General features: G+C 36.2%; 1 protein-coding gene across 1 annotated transcript in view; it reads left to right on the forward strand.

The window, feature by feature from the left end:
• Positions 1-21,753, forward strand: part of CNTNAP4 (contactin associated protein-like 4) — a gene marked incomplete at its 5' end in the record, with an annotated part of 211,049 nt that overhangs the window by 26,837 nt on the left and 162,459 nt on the right. The window contains one exon of the mRNA XM_009885846.1: positions 12,056-12,249. Coding sequence (XP_009884148.1) covers positions 12,056-12,249 — 194 coding nt within the window. The remainder of the gene's footprint in view (positions 1-12,055; positions 12,250-21,753) is intronic.

Raw genomic sequence — 21,753 nt, forward strand, 5'->3', positions numbered from 1 at the left:
GGAGAACTAAAATTTAGAGGACAAAGGTTCAATCCTAGTAATCATCCTCTTCCCTAGTTCTGTTACTCAAGAGACTTTTCTAAGGGGCCAAGAGGTTTTTCACCTCGTAGCAATCCATCAACCCTGTTTTTCAGATATTACCCCACCCCCCATGGCTGTCATCAGTCAATAAAATTTTAGAGAACAAAACCCTTGCATTGTTTATATAAATGTAAGCCTACAGTTTTGTAATTCTCCATTTGTGAAAGGGCATGCCTTGCTTTTCAGCTTAAGAAAGGAAATAATGTTATATTTTGGTATTTTAGGGGTTTTTTTAATGCTATAAAACACTTCATTTAACTTTTCTAAGCCTAGGAAATCTCAGTTGCCAATTACTAACATGTAGAAAATCTGTTTTGTAATATGTGCAGCCAAATTTATCCCTGGTGCAACTTTATTGACTTCAGATTAAAATCAGCTTCTGTTAAATGATCCATATGGGAAATACACAGCTTGGTTAATCAAAGGAAAGCATTCTTTACGATGTGTGTTAGCTTAAATCCGGATTTTTACTTATATGCATTGCTTGCAGTTATTACCATTAAATATGCAAAAATTAGACTGAATTTGAAATTGATATAAGTGGTGATACTGGCTAAATGTTAAAATGAACTGCATGTGAATAAGCTGGTGTGAACACACATGAGTGTGAATTGTATTGTGGTTTATATAACAACATGAGCAACTGTAGTCACAGAGCAGGATAAACAGATTGTGGGGTGCTGCTCATATAAAGTGTGAATCTTTATAACAGTTTCTATTCTCTGTAGTTCAGAGCTTTTAAAATGAAGCAAAAGGAGCCTGACAGCCTGACATCTACAGAGAGCCAGTTTGGGAAGCTTAAGCATAACCTAACAAATTGCCTGCCAGAAAGGTTAAGTTTTAAACCTGATATAACCCTCCAAATGCACTGTAAGAATACTCAGGTATTTTCTGTCATGGATTTGAGGCTTTGGGCCTTTTCCTCAATCATTTTTAGTTTTGCTCTTTTGTGGCTGTTTTTCTATTTTCAATGTGTTAGTGATAATGGTATCGTCACCCTTGTGAAGCTAAAGAATTATGAAAATGCATGCCCTTAAAACACATATCCTAGCAGACAGGAGACCGGATAAAGAAATAATACCCATTCAGCATTGTAATGTATTTATATTGGTAGGCATGGGGTAAGTCAGCAGATATTTAACCTCCAGAAGCAAGGAAAACAATCTCATAGAATTTAAACTTTATGTGAAGTGCATAAGAATGAAATTCTTCTAGAAATGTAGGCAATCTGAAGGAAAGCAAGTCTTCTCCTGTAAATTTAGTGTCTATATTAGATTACAGGACTATAAACTTGTTTATAATGTAGCAACTGAAATGACTAAGAAATTATTGATGAAATTGTAAGCTGATTGTGTTAATGAATAACACGTCCTTGTTTAACATCTGCAAAAAAAAGCATCGTGCATTACTTGGAGGTAGGGTATGAGGAAACCCCAATATATTATCACTTAACTGAATTGAAAATGAATGTTATAACATTGTAGAAACGGAAATAAAAAATGATGAATGTTCATAAGGCAAAATTTAGTTCAATAATATATGAAACATGCATGATTGCTTAGATTTTAAATCTAGCACAAATCAATCAATTCTAGTGCATTAAAAATATCAAATGCTTAGGAAATTTTCCCATCATTTAATACTCAGTTTATTTATGAATATTACATAAAATGAAGGAATTTATTTATCAATTAGTATGTACAAGTAATTGATGGAAACTTTAAATTTTGATTTAATTGCTGCTAAGCTGGGCAAAACCAGCCTCCCAGTAACCATAGACACTCCATTAACTTGTCAGACATCAAGGCAAGCTGGCAAGTTGCTACTAAAATGGGGTTGAAACACAGAGATTCATGAGTTAAGAAAGAGAGTAACCTTCAGGAAAAGTATGAGGTTGCTAGATTTGTTTAGTAAATTAATGTACTTCAAAGAGAATTACTCTGTATACATACAAGCATTTTTTTCAAACATTTACATTTAAAAAAGCAATTAAAATAGGAAGAACTAATGATAAATAGAATCAGAAGGTTTATTTTTTTATCTGTGTGTTCAACTTCAAGTCATCATGTTCTTCACAAAAAAGAGCTGTGTAATGATTGGGTTTTTTTAGCAGAAATCAAGCATGAAACTTGCATGCTTTTGCAGCCTGAATGTAGATTTTTTGTATGGTGTACACAACTAATGTCAATATTGGCAAGAGACAGTAGAAAATAAAGAGGGTTAAACACCTCTTGAGATGAAGTTCAAAAAAAAGTATCTGTAGATACAGGTTGTGTTGCTTGTGTTGCTTATTTTTATGATTTGCTGTTAGCTCACAAGGAAAGATGTTGCATCAATGGATGTTAAAAAATACAGTGAAAGGTAACTGAAGAAAAGGTATGCTTTACATAAATGACAGTGGCAAAAAGAAAAATTAGAGAATTAAGGTGAAGAATGCAAAGTCAATCATTTAGACGATTTTCAGGGATGACAAAGTTATGTTCATCCTATAAATCTTAGTTTAGCCCTATGCATTTAAACATTTTGGCACAGTCTTGATTAATGTAGACAGTATCTGTATCTCCACAGAGATTTTGATAACCTCTCCAGATCTCCCTATAAGCATCCACACCATGTAGCATCTGACAAGCCTTTCTGGTTTCCAACAAGATCCTTTTGACTTTTGTTATGCCCCCAACTTCTATGCATTACCGTGCCCAGATGTATGCTACAACAAAAGAGATTCTGCCAACCACTACAATTAATCCTGCTGCAAGGATAGGACACACTGCAGAAAAGACTATAAAGTGCTGCGTAAGGCACTAACATGTTCTAATAGTGTTTCCTGCAGGACTGGGCAAATATTTAATCTCTGTGATGCTGCAGATAGCAGTCAGATGCCTGGAGGACAGACGGATGCTGGGCAGTCAGACAGGAGAGCTCCGGAAGAGCCTTTGTCAGATGAGAGCATCATGTGCACCAGAGTAGTGTTGTGGTGGATTGAAAGACACAGACTCTGATATGCAGGATCGAAATCAGCTTTATTAAGCAAGTGGGATCTTTATATACTTTTCTACCAAGGCCAGTAATTTTCTATTTTACTTATTTACACCATCGCATACTCTAAAAGATCACGTTCCCACCAAAAAGGGAATCTCTCTTCCCTGTGAGCAGCACCTCCTTATCTAGGGAGTTGCTTCACACAACTTCCTTGTCTGCCAAAACAGTGCTGCAGCTGCTTATTCCTCCCATGGCTTATGGCCTATTAGTTCTATCACATTTAACCCATCTTTTGCCTCAGTCCCCACAGTGCAGTGCTGCAGAAAACATTTTGCAGCTGCTGAATGGTGATCCAGGCCAGGCTGTGGCTTCACACAGGCTGTTGGAGACATCTTGCTGCTTCTGCTATGTAGCTATTCTATATGGGTCTTATGTGGCTTTGGTCAGTAGAGCACTGACAGAGGGCTTCTGGGACTGCGTTGTTATTGTAATACCTCAAATCAACTATCCCTGGCTTTAGAAGCCAGTGTATCTGTGCCTTTTTCTCTTCTTTACATGGGATACAGTGCAGTATGATAAGGGGGGATAGGCTACCTGGTGGCCTGCCTTACAAAAACTTCTGAAAAATGTGGTACTAAAGGCAGAAGTATCTCCCTCAGCTGGCAGCAGGTAGTGTTGCCATAACAGAGGCTTGGCTTTTCAATAATTTTTTGTTTATATATTTCTAACTTGCTCTGTCTCTGCAGATGCCAAGTGAAAATGTTTTTTGCAGATGGGATTTACAACTTAAGTTCTCAGTGCACTCTGCCTGACTTCTCCTGTTGACTACAATACAACCCTTCCTTTTAATTGAAAAGTTCAAAATTGTCACCAAACTTACCATAGTGACACAGTATTCTGAGAAGGCTTTGGATACCATGCCACTGCAGGATGATTCTGTGCCTGGAAGTGCTAGTGTATGACCCGAGGATCTGGTAGTGAAAGTTAACTGGTCATGTGTGGTGTGTGCCACAGATCCATTATATGCTATGGTTGTGGACTGCCCAGATTGTGGGTGCAAAGTCCCTTGTCTAACCTCCTGGGCTGGCTGTTCACAAAGTATTCTTACTTGCCTAATGCTGCCATGCTGCTCTGCACAGCCATTAAAAGGTGAAACAGCATGGACATAAAGATAAGGCTGTGAAGGCTGCAACAGAGCAGTTAAGGTGCACTGAGATCACAGAAGATATAGTATGGCTTACTCTTCCCAGAGAAGTAATTTTAAGGAAAATCTTGTTTGATCTCCTCTTTTTTAAGGTAGAGCATGTGGAATATTAGTGGAGTCTTCATAGAAAGTAATTGTGAACATGTGAGGTTTACCAGTGATTTAATTTTAGCTTAGCTAAATTGGGAAAGTTTCAAAGGATGGATCTCCCAGTAAATACTCAGGACCGTGCTTAAATTGAGGGAGCAGATGATTTTTTCATTAAGTGCATGATTTGATCAGTATTTGTAGATCTTGTGCAGTCCTGAAAAATAAACAAAACAACAGAAAAAGCTATTTGCTTTTTTCATGGAAAATAAAGATTTTTGAAGACAGAAAATCATGTTGTAGTTTTAATGGAAAACTGAGGTTTTTCATGAAGGTATTGCAATTGACTCCAGGTTTCAATTGTCATTACTAGGAAGTTGTATGACTTAGGAAATGATAATCCACGTGTTGACACTTAACAATAATTATGGACCAAATAAATTTACTGGAGTTTTTTTCTGTATTCACACTGATTTGCCATTTTGTATAGCTTCCATAATCCCACTAGTGTTCTGTCTGGTTTATTGGCTCTGAAGGAATATGTCTTTTGGCTCTTCAGCCCTACCTCACCACAGCCCAGCTTCAGCCCCAAGAGGCTACTTGGCCTCTCATTTTAGTGCAGGATATACATCATTCATGGAGAGCAGCCGGGATAGTGAATTGTTTTTTTCATTTGTTGATTTCCACAATGCAAGATGGCATGGCCATGGCTGTCAGCTACAGCTGGTGGGTTGGAAGCAGTATCATGATGCACTGTCAAACCAAGGGACCCAGCAAACCTGCCCCAAATGCTGCCCTGTTACCTTCCTTGCAGGGAGAAACACTGCTGGGTTGTGTGCCATACTCTTAACATCTGTTGGCACTGGGTAAGTCTTACCAGCATAGGTAGAAAGGGGTGGGACATGGCAGGAGAGGCTGTGTTCAGAAAAGTGTAGTGCAAATGGGGTCTGCTACATGGGAATTTCGAGGGCAAAACTCCTCAACAGGAAAGAGGAGACTTTCCTGAAGAACTAAATTTACCTGAAAGGAGGATGAGCGATTTTTCCTAGTTTAGAGATGGTCTTAAATTTAGTGTCATATTTATCTTGCGTTAATAATTTTTAGAACTTGTGTTTTACCTGGAAATATGCTTGTTGTGCATGTGCCTGCTTTCAGGGGAGAGGTTGAATGGGCCACATTTCTCTGACAGTGCTGCTTGAGAAAACTTGGACACCTCAGCGGCACCTTCCCAGAGAACAAACTTGTGGTAGGTTCTGTTTTGCAGTCTTGTTTTTGTGGTAACAAATACATTATTAAAAATATGTTTGTCACATAAGGTACAATACCATATAAAACATTTGGTGAGGAGTTGTGTAATAAGGATCTTCCATTTCAGCAACTAAGTGAAAACATTGAAGGTGTGTGTCAGGGAGCAGGACGGGCTTGGTCCTAAGCCAATGATCAATGATCAGGCCATAGCGGGAGGCCCCATGGGATCCTGGGCAGGGCAAGTAAATCCTTTCAGTGCCCTTAGGACACTGATACTGTTTTACAAAAATCAGCAAAAATGAGATAATGAAAAAGACGTATTGAAAGGAGACTCACATGCTCTCACTGAGGACTACAGCAATATTGTTACTATTTTATCCAGATCTGTTGTTATGGTTGGTTATCTTCGTGCTTTGGAGGGGGGGAGTAGGGCGGGGTCAAAGAATAGAAAAAAAATTTCATTTGCGCTCAGTGCAAAATGAAGCACACCTGAAATCTTGATTTTTTTTATTTTTTTTCTTTTTTTTTTTTCTTTTTTCTTTAGTGAATTTCACCAACTCTTTTATAACTATCTTTAAATGTGTTTATGGGTTTATGTTGTTGCTGAGTATGAAGAATTTCTAGCCAGGACTTTGAAGTACTAGTAGAATAGAGTCTTCTTAAAGAATAATAGATTATTACAGCACAAGAAATAGATAATAAACATGGAACAAAAGTCAAACCTTTTATTTTAATGAAATAGACACTTTTTCACCCAGTGATATCCTTTTAATTAAGAAAATGTAAGTAAACATGACTGACCTTGCTATATTAGGCTACATCAGGAAGCGGGTGCGTTTTCATTGGTATGTTGTTATTTTCTGTTCTAAATGTAATAAATACTCACTTGGTTAATTCCAGTAATAATAGATAAGAATAGACTTTTCTAAATCTGTTTTTATATCATTTAACTTAACCTGTGGATTTGGGCAGTAGAATAAGCCACGTAGGAAATTAAATTTAATTACTGACCACCACTCCTCACACACACACTCTCAAAGAAAACAGACTGACATTACGAAGTCTATGTAATTACTTTTCCCTCCTTTAAGTGCAGAATGCCACTTTTACATTATACTTGTTTTTACTGAATACCTATCTACTGAATACCTATCTTAGGCAAATGCTCTTTGCTTCTTCTTCTCCATCTTCAATTTCAGATATGTATGTGTATTTCTTCTGTTAGATGTAGTCAGTTAAGTGTTCATTTAAGGAAGAATGTATTCTGTGTAAGAACTCACTTTTATTAGAGGCAGTTCAAATTTTGAAGGAAATTGTTTTCAGAAACTGCTATTTTTTTCCCATTTCAGCAACTTGCTTGTGCAAACATTTAGGGTTTTTTTTGAGTTATATGATTTGAATATTCCTTTGGAATTGTTTTCTTATAACCTTTTTGAAAAATTATTCAAAATTTATTGGGAAAGGGCATGAGTGAGATACAAAGGTTGCCTTTAAGTCACTGCAGAGACTAACTGTAGTTGTTTTTAAATTAGTTTGCTAAAGAACTATATCACTAACGATGATCAAGTGAAAATTCAAATCCCCACTCAGCTGCAGTTTCCATGACAAACAGGTTTGTAAAGAAACCACAGAAAATTCATGTGTAGAAAATGTTATAGGTATATCCTGGATTTCATCTCTCCTCTTATGAAGAAATTAATAAAAGGGAGGAGTTGGCAGGGCTCATTGAAAGGCCTTTAAACTATATTTGAAGGGAGAAGGGGATGAAACCAGGATCTTTAGAGGTAAACCTGGGGATGATGTGCCAATGTCTGTGGGACAGGTTGCTAGTGAGGTCCCTCGGTCTGCTGACTCAGTAAATGTAGGGGTTGGAGATTCATGCAGCAGCAGATATGTAAGGGTCATTGACGGGTTAGAAATTTCAGTCATGTCTGGGAGTCGTCAGGTAGGAATTAGGGCTTTTCCTGGTAAAAAGGTGGTGAGACCAATAGCCCAACTGAAATGCTTCTATGTTAATGCATGCAGCATGGATAACAAACAGGAGGACCTGGAAGCCATTGTGCAGTAGGAAAACTATGATGTAGTCACCATCACAGAAATGTGGTGGGATGACTCACATGACCGGAGTGCTTCAATGGATGGCCACAAACTCTTCAGAAGGGATAGACAAAGTAGGAGAGGTGGTAGGATGGCCCTGTATGTTAAGGAGTGTTATGAATGTCTAGAACTAAAAGATAGTGACAATTGGGATGAGTGTTTATGGGTAAGAATCAGGGGGAGGGCCAACAAAGCAGATATCATGGTGGGAGTCTGTTACAGACTGTGCAACCAGGATGAAAAGGCAGATGAAATATTTTATGAACAGGTCAGAGAAGTCTCAAGATCATGAGCCCTTGTCCTCATAGGGGACTTCAATTTACCAGATATCTGCTGAGAATACAATACACCAGAGAGGGAACAGTCTAGGAGGTTCCTGGAGTGTGTTGAGGATAACTTCCTGACACAGCTGGTGAGGGAGCTGACTAGCGAAGGTGTCCTGCTGGACTTGTTGTTTGTAAACAGAGAAGAACTTGTGGGGGATGTAACAGCGGGAGGCCATCTTGGGCATAGTGATCATGAAATGATAGACTTTTTGATTCTTGGAGAAGCAAGGAAGGCAGTCAGTAGAACTGCTACCTTGGACTTCCAGAGGGCAGACTTTGGTCTTTTCAGAAGCCTGGTTGACAGAGTCCCTTGGGAGGCAGTCCTCAAGGGCAAAAGAGTCCAGGAAGAATGAGCGTTTTTCAAGAAGGAATTCTTAAAGGAGCAGGAGCAGGCCATCCTTATGTGCCAAAAAATAAGCTGTTGGGGAAAAAGACCGGCCTGGCTGAACAGAGGGCTATGGTTGCAAATCAGGAATAAAAGGAGAATTTACGGCCTTTGGGAAAAGGGGAAGGCAACTCAGGACGACAAAGATGTAGTGAGGCTATGCAGACAGACAATTAGAAGGGCCAATGCCCAACTAGAAATTAACCGGGCTTCTGATGATAAGGACAGCAAAAAAGTTTTCTAGAAATACATTATTAATAGAAGGAGGACTAAGAAGAACCTCCATCCTTTGGCAGATGGGGGCGGAAACACAGTGACAAAGGATGAGGAAAAGGATGAGGTACTTAATGCCTTCTTTGCCTCAGTCTTTAATAGTAAGACCAGTAGTCCCCTGAGGACTCAGCCCCCTTAGCTACTAGATAGGGGTGTGGAGCAGAATGAACTACCCATAATCCAAGGGGAAATGGTGAGGGATCTGCTACACCACTTAGACACACAGAAGTCTATAGGGCCAGATGGGATCCATTCAAGGGTACCAAGAAAGCTGGCAAAAGTGCTCACCAAGCCACTTTCCATCATTTATCAGCAGTTCTGGCTAACCAGGGAGGTCCCAGTTCACTGGAGGTTAGCAAATGTGATGCCCATCTACAAGACAGGCCAGAGGAAGGATCCAGGGAACTACACACCAGTCAGTCTGACCTCAGTGCCTGGGAAGGTTATGGAGCAGAACATCCTGGGTGCCATTACATGGCACAGGCAGGACAAGCAGGCAGTCGGGTCCAGTCAGCATGGGTTCAGGAAAGGCAGGTCCTGCTTGACTAATCTGATCTCCTTCTATGGCATGCTGACCCACCTAATAAACAAAGAAAAAAGCTGTGGATGTTGTTTACCTAGACTTTAGAAAAGCCTTTGACACTGTTTCCCACAGCACTGTCCTGGATAGCTGGCTGCTCACGGCTTAGGTAGGCATACTCCTCACTGGGTGAAAAACTGGCTAGAAGGCTGGGCCCAAAGAGGTGTGGTGGATCGAGCTAAATCCAGCTGGTGGCCGGTCACAAGTGGTGTTCCCCAGGGCCCAGTACTGGTACCAGTTTTGTTTAATATGTCTATCAATGACCTGGACCAGGGGATCGAACGCACCCTCAGTGGGTTTGCAGATGACACCGTGTTGGGCGGGAATGTTGATCTGCCTGATGGCAGAAAGGCTCTGCAGAAGGATCTGGACAGGCTGGATTGATGGTCTGTGGCCAATGGTATGAAGTTCAACAAGGCTTTGTGCTGGATTCTGCACTTGGGTCACAGCAACACTAGGCAGCACTACAGGCTTGAGGAAGAGTGGCTGGAAAGTTCACTGGCAGAAAAGAACATGAGAGTGTTGGTCCACAGCCACCTAAATATGAGCCAGCAGTGTGCCCAGGTGGCCAAGAAGGCCAACAACACTGTGTTTTTTCTTAGAAATAGTGTGGTAAGCAGGTACTAGGGAAGTGATAGTACCTCTGTACTCAGCACTGGGTGAGGCCACGCCTGGAGTTCAATTACCTCAGTACAGGAAAGACATTGAGGTGCTGGAGCATGTCCAGAGAAGGGCAACAAAGCTGGTGAGGGGTCCGGTGAACAAGTCTTATGAGGAGCGGCTGAGGGAACTGGGGTTGTTTAGCCTGCAGAAAAGGAGGCTGAGGGGAGGCCTTGTCGCTCTCTACAACTGTTTGAAAGGAGGTTGTAGAGAGGTGGGGGCTGGTCTCTCCTCCCAAGTAACAAGTGACAGGATGAGAAGAAATGGCCTCAAGTTGCACCAGGGGAGGTTTAGGATAGATATTGGGGAAAAAATTCTTCACTCAAAGGGTTGTCGTGCATTGGAACAGGCTGCCCAGGCAAATGGTGGAATGGCCGTCCCTGGAGGTATTTAAAAGACGTGTAGATGTAGTGCTAAGGGACATGGCTTAGTGGTAACTTGACAATGGCAAGTTAATGGTCAGACTTGATGATCTTAAACCGATGATCCTACAGGTCCCTTCCAACCTACATGATTCTATGACTCCAAAAGGAGAAGGTCAGTGGAAGTTAAGGCAAAATATCTCAAAGTGTTTAAATAAAGTTCTAAATCCTGATTTAAAGAGCTAAAAATAAATAAATAATTATACACAGTCTTTAACTCCACCTATAATTCTAGATCTGTTACATTTTAATTAGTTAATAAATTTGCGGGCAAAGGAATTGTTACATACGTGGAGCTTTAAGTATTTCTCTCAGCTCTTTCCATTTACCTTGCTCTGGAGAATAAACTTCAAGTTTTGTGGCTTATCAACACCTAGATGATTTCGCACAATTTTATTTTTAAATGACAGTTTTAAATCCCTATGTAATAATTCTTTTTGCTTTTCTTTTTTTCTAAAGGAGGTAATGTTTAGAACTTGACTTATGACTCTGAACAGAATTAAACCATGTGTGATATACTATTTATGAAACATTGTACATCTTGAAGCCCATACAACCTAAGATTGGATTGCAGTTGCTTCTTTCCACATAATGCAGTGTTTATTGATTGTTGTGGGAACTAGATATATCTGTTCTCCTTGTTCTGTGCCTGTATGCCTTAAGAACTTTTCAAGGTGCCTCTTATGGTGTGAGTTTCTCTGAATTAGATCCAAACCTGTGCTTACAAAGTGGGTCTTTTATCATTTTGTTGTCACCCCATACTCTACTAAAACCCACCAGATAATAACTGTGTCTGAATACTTGCAAATTTTGAAAATATTTTCATAAAGTAACATTTTTTCTTATGAGATTGTTTGAGACCTACTCTTGATTTTTTCCATCCAACTTTGCAGACAAGGTAGTAGCCTGAGTAATTAAAGGCAAATTTAGGAAGATGAGGGAGAACTGAATTGATATGATATCTTTCTTCATTTCGACATGTCTTTCTGATTGGTTACAATATTGCAGGAGTTTTATATATAGCTATGTGTTTTGGGTTAAGCTTTGTCTTTGTGAGCTGGCCTGTTTCCTGATTGAAACTGCACATGTATACCTCATATTCTCTTACTGTTTTGCCTACAAATTTGTTGGTTGCTTTAAGAGATGTGTAAAGTTATCATCTAACTGTACTTTATTGCTTCATATACAAATCTGTATATCCAGGCCTCACAGAACAGAATCATGCAGGGTCATTCAGGTTAGAGGGAACCTCAGGAGAACTAGTCCATATAAAATGAAATAAGGCGTATAAAATGAACAAAATTCTGAGTTTTTGACTTGAAGAGCTTTGTCTAATTGGATAAGAATTCTTCTGTAAAATTTATTACAAAAGTTAGAGAGAGAAAAAATGGAGTGAATAAAGTAAAGACTTTTGATAGTTATAATTGGTTACCTGTATCAAGTAATCTGTACCAATTTTTATAATAGTTGCTAAATAACAGTAAGGCAGTTTGGGTGCAACTATATCTTGAATTAGAATCATAGAATCATAGAATGGTTTGACTCGGAAAGTAGCTTTAAAAATCACCTGTTTTCAAACCCCTGCCTCAGACAAGGACATCTTTCACTAGATCAGGTTGCTCAAATTAATTCATTTGCACATGTAAAAGTTTTGTGTTAACTTGCTTCTTTTAGGAATACATTTCAATGTTTTTCTTTTTTTTTTTTTTTAAGGTGCTGGTGGCTGGTCTCCGCTTGTGTCCAATAAATATCAATGGCTTCAGATTGATCTTGGTGAAAGAACTGAGATTACTGCTGTTGCTACTCAAGGTGGTTACGGGAGCTCCGATTGGGTAACAAGCTACATTCTGATGTTTAGTGATAGTGGACAAAACTGGAAGCAGTATCGTCAAGAAGAAAGCATTTGGGTATGTTCTTTCAATATTGAGAATTAAGTTTCCACAGAAGACTTAAAATACTTGTGCTGCACTTTGTTGCAAATATAAGCAAAGGAATGGAATATAAAAAAAAATGTACTGAAAGCGTTTGAATAATTAGATATACAAACTAATTTAGCTTTGGGCAAGATAAAAGGCTGTAAAAAGCAAACAAACATCTAAAATCCAGCCTTAGATTACTCCATTAACTGACAAGGAGGTATTCTGAGGACTAAAAATGTACTGCAAAATCTCTTTTGTCTTGCTATGTTTGGTAAAATTGTTTTACCAAAGTATTGATCCCAGTGTGTTGAAAAAATAATACTTGCTTTGGGTTTTTTGAAGCATTTAATCGGATTGTAAAAATAAAAAGATGCAACACAAAGAAATCAAAATCATAAACAAATAAATCCTAGTTTATTTAAAAACAAATAAATACTAAGCTATATTCAATTTTTGGTCATCTAATTCATAGTCTAGTTTCTGGTGTTCCAACCCATTTATCTCCTATCAGCTTTGTAGCTAACAGTAATAATAATAATAATTAATAAGCCTTGCTATGCTCATCACCCTCTATTCATGTGAATTTTATTGAGACCAAAAAATATGCAATGCCAGACAGACGATGTCTAAAATACACATGGAAAATTGAATGACACAGCTCTAGACCAGAGTTACATCTTTCCTTGATCCCCAGTGATTAGCAGGTTGGGCTAAAGGAAGCATATTGATACTTGTGGTCCATGTTTTTATCCTGTTAAGTTACTTCTATCATTCTGTCCATACAAAGAGCTGATTAATTTTTAAATTTTAGTAAGTTTAAGGCTTCAGTTGTTTCTTGCTGCAGTTAAATATGATGTTAAAATGCATTTCATTGTATGCATTTTAATTTTGTTGACTTTTAATTCAAAATGTTCTTGTCATTCTTATTGTCAAACCCCATCTATGGTATAATGAGATTATGCAGTGGCTTACTTGTTGCATAATTATCCTGCTTTTTGAATTTGCTACATACTTCTGCTTCAGATTGTGTTTTCATAACAAAGAGAAATAAATGAGTTTCTAATCCATATGGCTGTGGGGAGTGAGAAAAGAAAAACAATCTTCCAAATGTTAAATGAGCATAAGCTGCTACAATATTGTCTTTGCCCATCTTCACACAGGCTGATAAAACAAATCTGAGAGGTAGAGCTGCTTGTGAGGACTCTGAAATCCCATATTGGTATTGCAAACAGTTATATAGATAGTTATTTCTTGAATATTCCCACCAATAAAATATCAAACAAAAGTTCCAAAAAATTGTTAAATGCTGACACAAACATTGGAGTAGGAGTTTGTTAGATCTGTAGAAAGGGAAAAGTAAGACTTCAATACCATTATCTCAAGCTTAATAAAAAAAAATGATTATTTTAATGATTGCAATGCAGATTGGAGGAATAGCTTGCAGGCAGTGATTCAAGGATGTAAACCATCAAATTCAGGGATAGTCTATTGATCTTTTTAATGTATCTTTATTTAGGACTTCTGCTTCTAGGGGAATATACTTTCTCTTTTCTAAACTAATGCATTGATGTAGTCTCGGAATGAAACTCTTAAATCTCTATTTATTTTATAGATTTTCTCTGACTGTTATCTGGTTATGTTAAGTCTTCTTAAATGAAGTGCCCAAGTTCATTTCAGGCAAGAATATCCCACATTTTATGATATTTACTGTGTTATTTCTACCCTCTTTTTAACTGAGTCATTGCCCTATTACTATGCCCTATTGCTTACCAGGTAAAAAAGGTAACATTTTTTTTTTTTTCTTTTTCACTACTACTGTGCATTAGAAAGACAGAAGATGCCCATTTTTGAGGGCCCTGTGTTGCTATAAGTATTTCAGAATTCTTCACTGTATGTAAGGATTTGCACTTTATAAGCACTATTTCTAAATTTAAGTAGAATATATACTTATCTTCTGTACAATTTCACAGCTCCCTACTTTTTACTTTCCTTTTCAGAAGTTAGTTTTGAATTGCCTATGTCACCTTATGTCTTATCTTAACTTATGGTTCTGAAGTTCCTGTCATCAGTGGAGCTGATCACAGTTTTTTCATTCACTATAAAATTTTTATAACAATTGAGATGCAAAGACGACTATCTAGGCATCTGCAAATGATCTAGTTATAAAAACTTTCTTTATAGTCTGTGGAAAGGTTAGCCTTTTTTAAGGCTGGTTCCTATGACCTTAAATGTCTTTGTTAGGTTGAAGTGAATCATGTACAGCTATCTTACCCCTCCTCTATCTATAAAAGTTTCATAGCCTATTGGTGATGAATTTGAATGTAGATATTCTAAAGTTAGGTGAGATGAACCTCTCTCCCCTTTTGTGTCTGTTAAATACGATTTGTCTTCACTTCTCTGCATGTTAGGAATTGGTTTAAAAAGAATCATGGTGACCATAATCTTTAACCGTGCAATATACCTCGATCTCAGTCTTCTCATTGACATTTTACTGATGAATGAAATGTATGCCTTACTTGCTATCTTATACCTGTAAGGAGTTCCTCTTTCATGTAGAGTTTATTTAATATTTAAAATCCTTTAATTACTAAAGATACTTTTGAAAGACTAACTCCGTTACAGTTACTAGGACAGCTCTCATTGTAGGTTATTGTTAAGTATAGTTAGGTATAGGATTTTTAGCTGTTTTTTTCCTAGTTTGACAAAAAAAAATGTATTTGCACACTTATTTTGATTTCTTTGCTCACTGACATGGCTATCACTGCCTTTTTTAAAGTTATCTCTAAGTATTTCCTGTGCTTTTCTTGATATGTATGTTAAGATTTTTCAGGGAGCAATTCCTAGGATTAACATCTTTTTTAAATTTGGTACAGTTCTTGTCAAGATGTAATTCTCAAATAAAATAGTTGTTATTAATGGTAAAATACATATTTTTTGACAGAACTCTTTCCTTTTGAAGAGGATTGGTTTAAACTTGGAAGGCAATTAATTAAAATCAATTTTACATTTTCTTTAATGTTACCATAAATGTGAATCTGTTTGAACAAGGAAAGTTGCACATCTTTATGTGTATGTTCTTCAATCTATTTCTATTTTTTCTTTCCTTGGGGTATAATTTCAGATGCAGTAAAACCCAATCTCCCAAGCCTAACCTTTTGCATAATTCTTTTTTTTTTTACCTCTAAAATGAGCAGTGGTTGCTAATCTGTTTGTATATTAAGCTGTCAGATTTTTACTCTGGAGAGGACAATTATTTTCACTTGTTTTCTTTCAAAATTCAGGGTGCAAATGGTAAAACATCATTAAAAAGTATGGTAAACTTCATTTTTGGTTCAAGAAGAGTTAAAATATTTTTTATGTCTTTAAATATTACCTTTCATAGTGGTACTGCTATTACTTCTTCCTACCAATTTGTATTCTAGACATCATCATAACACCTGTATTTGACTTATGAAGAATCTCATATTGCAATTGAGAGTTTATTTTATCTGTTTGGGGATATGTATATTAATCTTTTTAACTAGTGTAGTTTCTAGTTTTAACTACTTTCATGGGTTTGTACCACAAATGCTTTTATGTTGGGTACTCTCTCCTTAGCATTACTAATTAAATATTTATTTCAAAAGGAGAGTAAAAAGGTAACAGAGATTATATTCTCACACATTAAGTTAAAATGGGGAAGAAGGAGAGCAATTTACAGTTTGAATGACAAGTTTCCCACGGCTGATAGTTTCAGTGAAATCAAGAGTGACATAGCTCATGGGGAAATGCATCACAATGCCATCCATTAGCAGGAGATTTGAAGAAGAAAAGAAATACAATTTCTTCTCAATTAAAAGTTGACCACTTCTTCTCTGATACAGCTGGGGAAATACCCCAAAATTCAGCCTCCAATTTTGTTTTGGGTTTTTTTGGTTTGGTGTTTTTTTGTAGGTTTCTTTTTTTTTTTTTTTAAACAGATCTCACCTGTTTTGTAGGTGACAGTGACGGGCTTGCTACTGGCAGGGGTGGATTCACGGTCAAAGGGTCATTCAGGTTAGAGGGAACCTCAGGAGAACTAGTCCATATAAAATGAAATAAGGCGTATAAAATGAACAAAATTCTGAGTTTTTGACTTGAAGAGCTTTGTCTAATTGGATAAGAATTCTTCTGTAAAATTTATTACAAAAGTTAGAGAGAGAAAAAATGGAGTGAATAAAGTAAAGACTTTTGATAGTTATAATTGGTTACCTGTATCAAGTAATCTGTACCAATTTTTATAATAGTTGCTAAATAACAGTAAGGCAGTTTGGGTGCAACTATATCTTGAATTAGAATCATAGAATCATAGAATGGTTTGACTCGGAAAGTAGCTTTAAAAATCACCTGTTTTCAAACCCCTGCCTCAGACAAGGACATCTTTCACTAGATCAGGTTGCTCAAATTAATTCATTTGCACATGTAAAAGTTTTGTGTTAACTTGCTTCTTTTAGGAATACATTTCAATGTTTTTTTTTTTTTTTTTTTTAAGGTGCTGGTGGCTGGTCTCCGCTTGTGTCCAATAAATATCAATGGCTTCAGATTGATCTTGGTGAAAGAACTGAGATTACTGCTGTTGCTACTCAAGGTGGTTACGGGAGCTCCGATTGGGTAACAAGCTACATTCTGATGTTTAGTGATAGTGGACAAAACTGGAAGCAGTATCGTCAAGAAGAAAGCATTTGGGTATGTTCTTTCAATATTGAGAATTAAGTTTCCACAGAAGACTTAAAATACTTGTGCTGCACTTTGTTGCAAATATAAGCAAAGGAATGGAATATAAAAAAAAATGTACTGAAAGCGTTTGAATAATTAGATATACAAACTAATTTAGCTTTGGGCAAGATAAAAGGCTGTAAAAAGCAAACAAACATCTAAAATCCAGCCTTAGATTACTCCATTAACTGACAAGGAGGTATTCTGAGGACTAAAAATGTACTGCAAAATCTCTTTTGTCTTGCTATGTTTGGTAAAATTGTTTTACCAAAGTATTGATCCCAGTGTGTTGAAAAAATAATACTTGCTTTGGGTTTTTTGAAGCATTTAATCGGATTGTAAAAATAAAAAGATGCAACACAAAGAAATCAAAATCATAAACAAATAAATCCTAGTTTATTTAAAAACAAATAAATACTAAGCTATATTCAATTTTTGGTCATCTAATTCATAGTCTAGTTTCTGGTGTTCCAACCCATTTATCTCCTATCAGCTTTGTAGCTAACAGTAATAATAATAATAATTAATAAGCCTTGCTATGCTCATCACCCTCTATTCATGTGAATTTTATTGAGACCAAAAAATATGCAATGCCAGACAGACGATGTCTAAAATACACATGGAAAATTGAATGACACAGCTCTAGACCAGAGTTACATCTTTCCTTGATCCCCAGTGATTAGCAGGTTGGGCTAAAGGAAGCATATTGATACTTGTGGTCCATGTTTTTATCCTGTTAAGTTACTTCTATCATTCTGTCCATACAAAGAGCTGATTAATTTTTAAATTTTAGTAAGTTTAAGGCTTCAGTTGTTTCTTGCTGCAGTTAAATATGATGTTAAAATGCATTTCATTGTATGCATTTTAATTTTGTTGACTTTTAATTCAAAATGTTCTTGTCATTCTTATTGTCAAACCCCATCTATGGTATAATGAGATTATGCAGTGGCTTACTTGTTGCATAATTATCCTGCTTTTTGAATTTGCTACATACTTCTGCTTCAGATTGTGTTTTCATAACAAAGAGAAATAAATGAGTTTCTAATCCATATGGCTGTGGGGAGTGAGAAAAGAAAAACAATCTTCCAAATGTTAAATGAGCATAAGCTGCTACAATATTGTCTTTGCCCATCTTCACACAGGCTGATAAAACAAATCTGAGAGGTAGAGCTGCTTGTGAGGACTCTGAAATCCCATATTGGTATTGCAAACAGTTATATAGATAGTTATTTCTTGAATATTCCCACCAATAAAATATCAAACAAAAGTTCCAAAAAATTGTTAAATGCTGACACAAACATTGGAGTAGGAGTTTGTTAGATCTGTAGAAAGGGAAAAGTAAGACTTCAATACCATTATCTCAAGCTTAATAAAAAAAAATGATTATTTTAATGATTGCAATGCAGATTGGAGGAATAGCTTGCAGGCAGTGATTCAAGGATGTAAACCATCAAATTCAGGGATAGTCTATTGATCTTTTTAATGTATCTTTATTTAGGACTTCTGCTTCTAGGGGAATATACTTTCTCTTTTCTAAACTAATGCATTGATGTAGTCTCGGAATGAAACTCTTAAATCTCTATTTATTTTATAGATTTTCTCTGACTGTTATCTGGTTATGTTAAGTCTTCTTAAATGAAGTGCCCAAGTTCATTTCAGGCAAGAATATCCCACATTTTATGATATTTACTGTGTTATTTCTACCCTCTTTTTAACTGAGTCATTGCCCTATTACTATGCCCTATTGCTTACCAGGTAAAAAAGGTAACATTTTTTTTTTTTTCTTTTTCACTACTACTGTGCATTAGAAAGACAGAAGATGCCCATTTTTGAGGGCCCTGTGTTGCTATAAGTATTTCAGAATTCTTCACTGTATGTAAGGATTTGCACTTTATAAGCACTATTTCTAAATTTAAGTAGAATATATACTTATCTTCTGTACAATTTCACAGCTCCCTACTTTTTACTTTCCTTTTCAGAAGTTAGTTTTGAATTGCCTATGTCACCTTATGTCTTATCTTAACTTATGGTTCTGAAGTTCCTGTCATCAGTGGAGCTGATCACAGTTTTTTCATTCACTATAAAATTTTTATAACAATTGAGATGCAAAGACGACTATCTAGGCATCTGCAAATGATCTAGTTATAAAAACTTTCTTTATAGTCTGTGGAAAGGTTAGCCTTTTTTAAGGCTGGTTCCTATGACCTTAAATGTCTTTGTTAGGTTGAAGTGAATCATGTACAGCTATCTTACCCCTCCTCTATCTATAAAAGTTTCATAGCCTATTGGTGATGAATTTGAATGTAGATATTCTAAAGTTAGGTGAGATGAACCTCTCTCCCCTTTTGTGTCTGTTAAATACGATTTGTCTTCACTTCTCTGCATGTTAGGAATTGGTTTAAAAAGAATCATGGTGACCATAATCTTTAACCGTGCAATATACCTCGATCTCAGTCTTCTCATTGACATTTTACTGATGAATGAAATGTATGCCTTACTTGCTATCTTATACCTGTAAGGAGTTCCTCTTTCATGTAGAGTTTATTTAATATTTAAAATCCTTTAATTACTAAAGATACTTTTGAAAGACTAACTCCGTTACAGTTACTAGGACAGCTCTCATTGTAGGTTATTGTTAAGTATAGTTAGGTATAGGATTTTTAGCTGTTTTTTTCCTAGTTTGACAAAAAAAAATGTATTTGCACACTTATTTTGATTTCTTTGCTCACTGACATGGCTATCACTGCCTTTTTTAAAGTTATCTCTAAGTATTTCCTGTGCTTTTCTTGATATGTATGTTAAGATTTTTCAGGGAGCAATTCCTAGGATTAACATCTTTTTTAAATTTGGTACAGTTCTTGTCAAGATGTAATTCTCAAATAAAATAGTTGTTATTAATGGTAAAATACATATTTTTTGACAGAACTCTTTCCTTTTGAAGAGGATTGGTTTAAACTTGGAAGGCAATTAATTAAAATCAATTTTACATTTTCTTTAATGTTACCATAAATGTGAATCTGTTTGAACAAGGAAAGTTGCACATCTTTATGTGTATGTTCTTCAATCTATTTCTATTTTTTCTTTCCTTGGGGTATAATTTCAGATGCAGTAAAACCCAATCTCCCAAGCCTAACCTTTTGCATAATTCTTTTTTTTTTTACCTCTAAAATGAGCAGTGGTTGCTAATCTGTTTGTATATTAAGCTGTCAGATTTTTACTCTGGAGAGGACAATTATTTTCACTTGTTTTCTTTCAAAATTCAGGGTGCAAATGGTAAAACATCATTAAAAAGTATGGTAAACTTCATTTTTGGTTCAAGAAGAGTTAAAATATTTTTTATGTCTTTAAATATTACCTTTCATAGTGGTACTGCTATTACTTCTTCCTACCAATTTGTATTCTAGACATCATCATAACACCTGTATTTGACTTATGAAGAATCTCATATTGCAATTGAGAGTTTATTTTATCTGTTTGGGGATATGTATATTAATCTTTTTAACTAGTGTAGTTTCTAGTTTTAACTACTTTCATGGGTTTGTACCACAAATGCTTTTATGTTGGGTACTCTCTCCTTAGCATTACTAATTAAATATTTATTTCAAAAGGAGAGTAAAAAGGTAACAGAGATTATATTCTCACACATTAAGTTAAAATGGGGAAGAAGGAGAGCAATTTACAGTTTGAATGACAAGTTTCCCACGGCTGATAGTTTCAGTGAAATCAAGAGTGACATAGCTCATGGGGAAATGCATCACAATGCCATCCATTAGCAGGAGATTTGAAGAAGAAAAGAAATACAATTTCTTCTCAATTAAAAGTTGACCACTTCTTCTCTGATACAGCTGGGGAAATACCCCAAAATTCAGCCTCCAATTTTGTTTTGGGTTTTTTTGGTTTGGTGTTTTTTTGTAGGTTTCTTTTTTTTTTTTTTTTCCCCCTGAGAGAATACTGATTCATCCATTCCACAACTATGATCCAATTTTCAGTTTTATTTGTCTTGAATCCTTTTTCTAAAATTTGTATGCAAAGCAGAGGAATTAAAACTAATATTTATACAACCTTAACTAAGATTTGGGGAAATTCTGACCATGTTTTAAAAGGTAAATCTTTGCAATATAGAAGTATGTTTATGTCTGTATATGTTTGTGTGTGTATTTAAATTCCGAGGTCTGTTTTCCATTTTATTTATATTAGCTGAAGTTAAAGCTGGAAGGTTTTTTTACCATAATTTTCTCAATCTTGAGAGTTTGCATAGAAGTAGTTGCACTATAACAGGTACTATTCTGATGGTACGTAATCAAATATAATGAAAGTTGAATAATTTGTTGTGCATGCATTGTTACTCATATTCCCAACTTTGTCTTTAAAGGATTTGGAGTGTTAGAGTATACTGGAAACTTCCCATGACGTAAAATGACTCACCATTATGGAAACTTTCAGGTTAAGGAACACTGATTTACAAGTATTCTGTGATAATCAAATGATACTATTCAAAAGTGTGGAGTTGCTCCACTGTTTTCTTGAGGCTGGTGGCTCTTCTTCTGTCTCAGGGGTTCATGTGTTTGCTAGAATCTATGATCCTCCCTCTTGGAGAAAAAAACAGAGTCAGCATTCTTGATCATGATCTGCTTTACTGTAAAAGCAAAAGGCTGAATCCGTTTGTTACTTGGCTGGCCTTCTGTTAATCACTTCTTTGATCTGAAGCAATTTTCTATTGATTCCTTCTACAGCCCAAGGCATAGATAATTTAAATGG

Source organism: Charadrius vociferus, unplaced genomic scaffold (assembly GCF_000708025.1).
Source record: "Charadrius vociferus isolate BGI_N301 unplaced genomic scaffold, ASM70802v2 scaffold235, whole genome shotgun sequence".
Classification (NCBI taxonomy): domain Eukaryota; kingdom Metazoa; phylum Chordata; class Aves; order Charadriiformes; family Charadriidae; genus Charadrius; species Charadrius vociferus.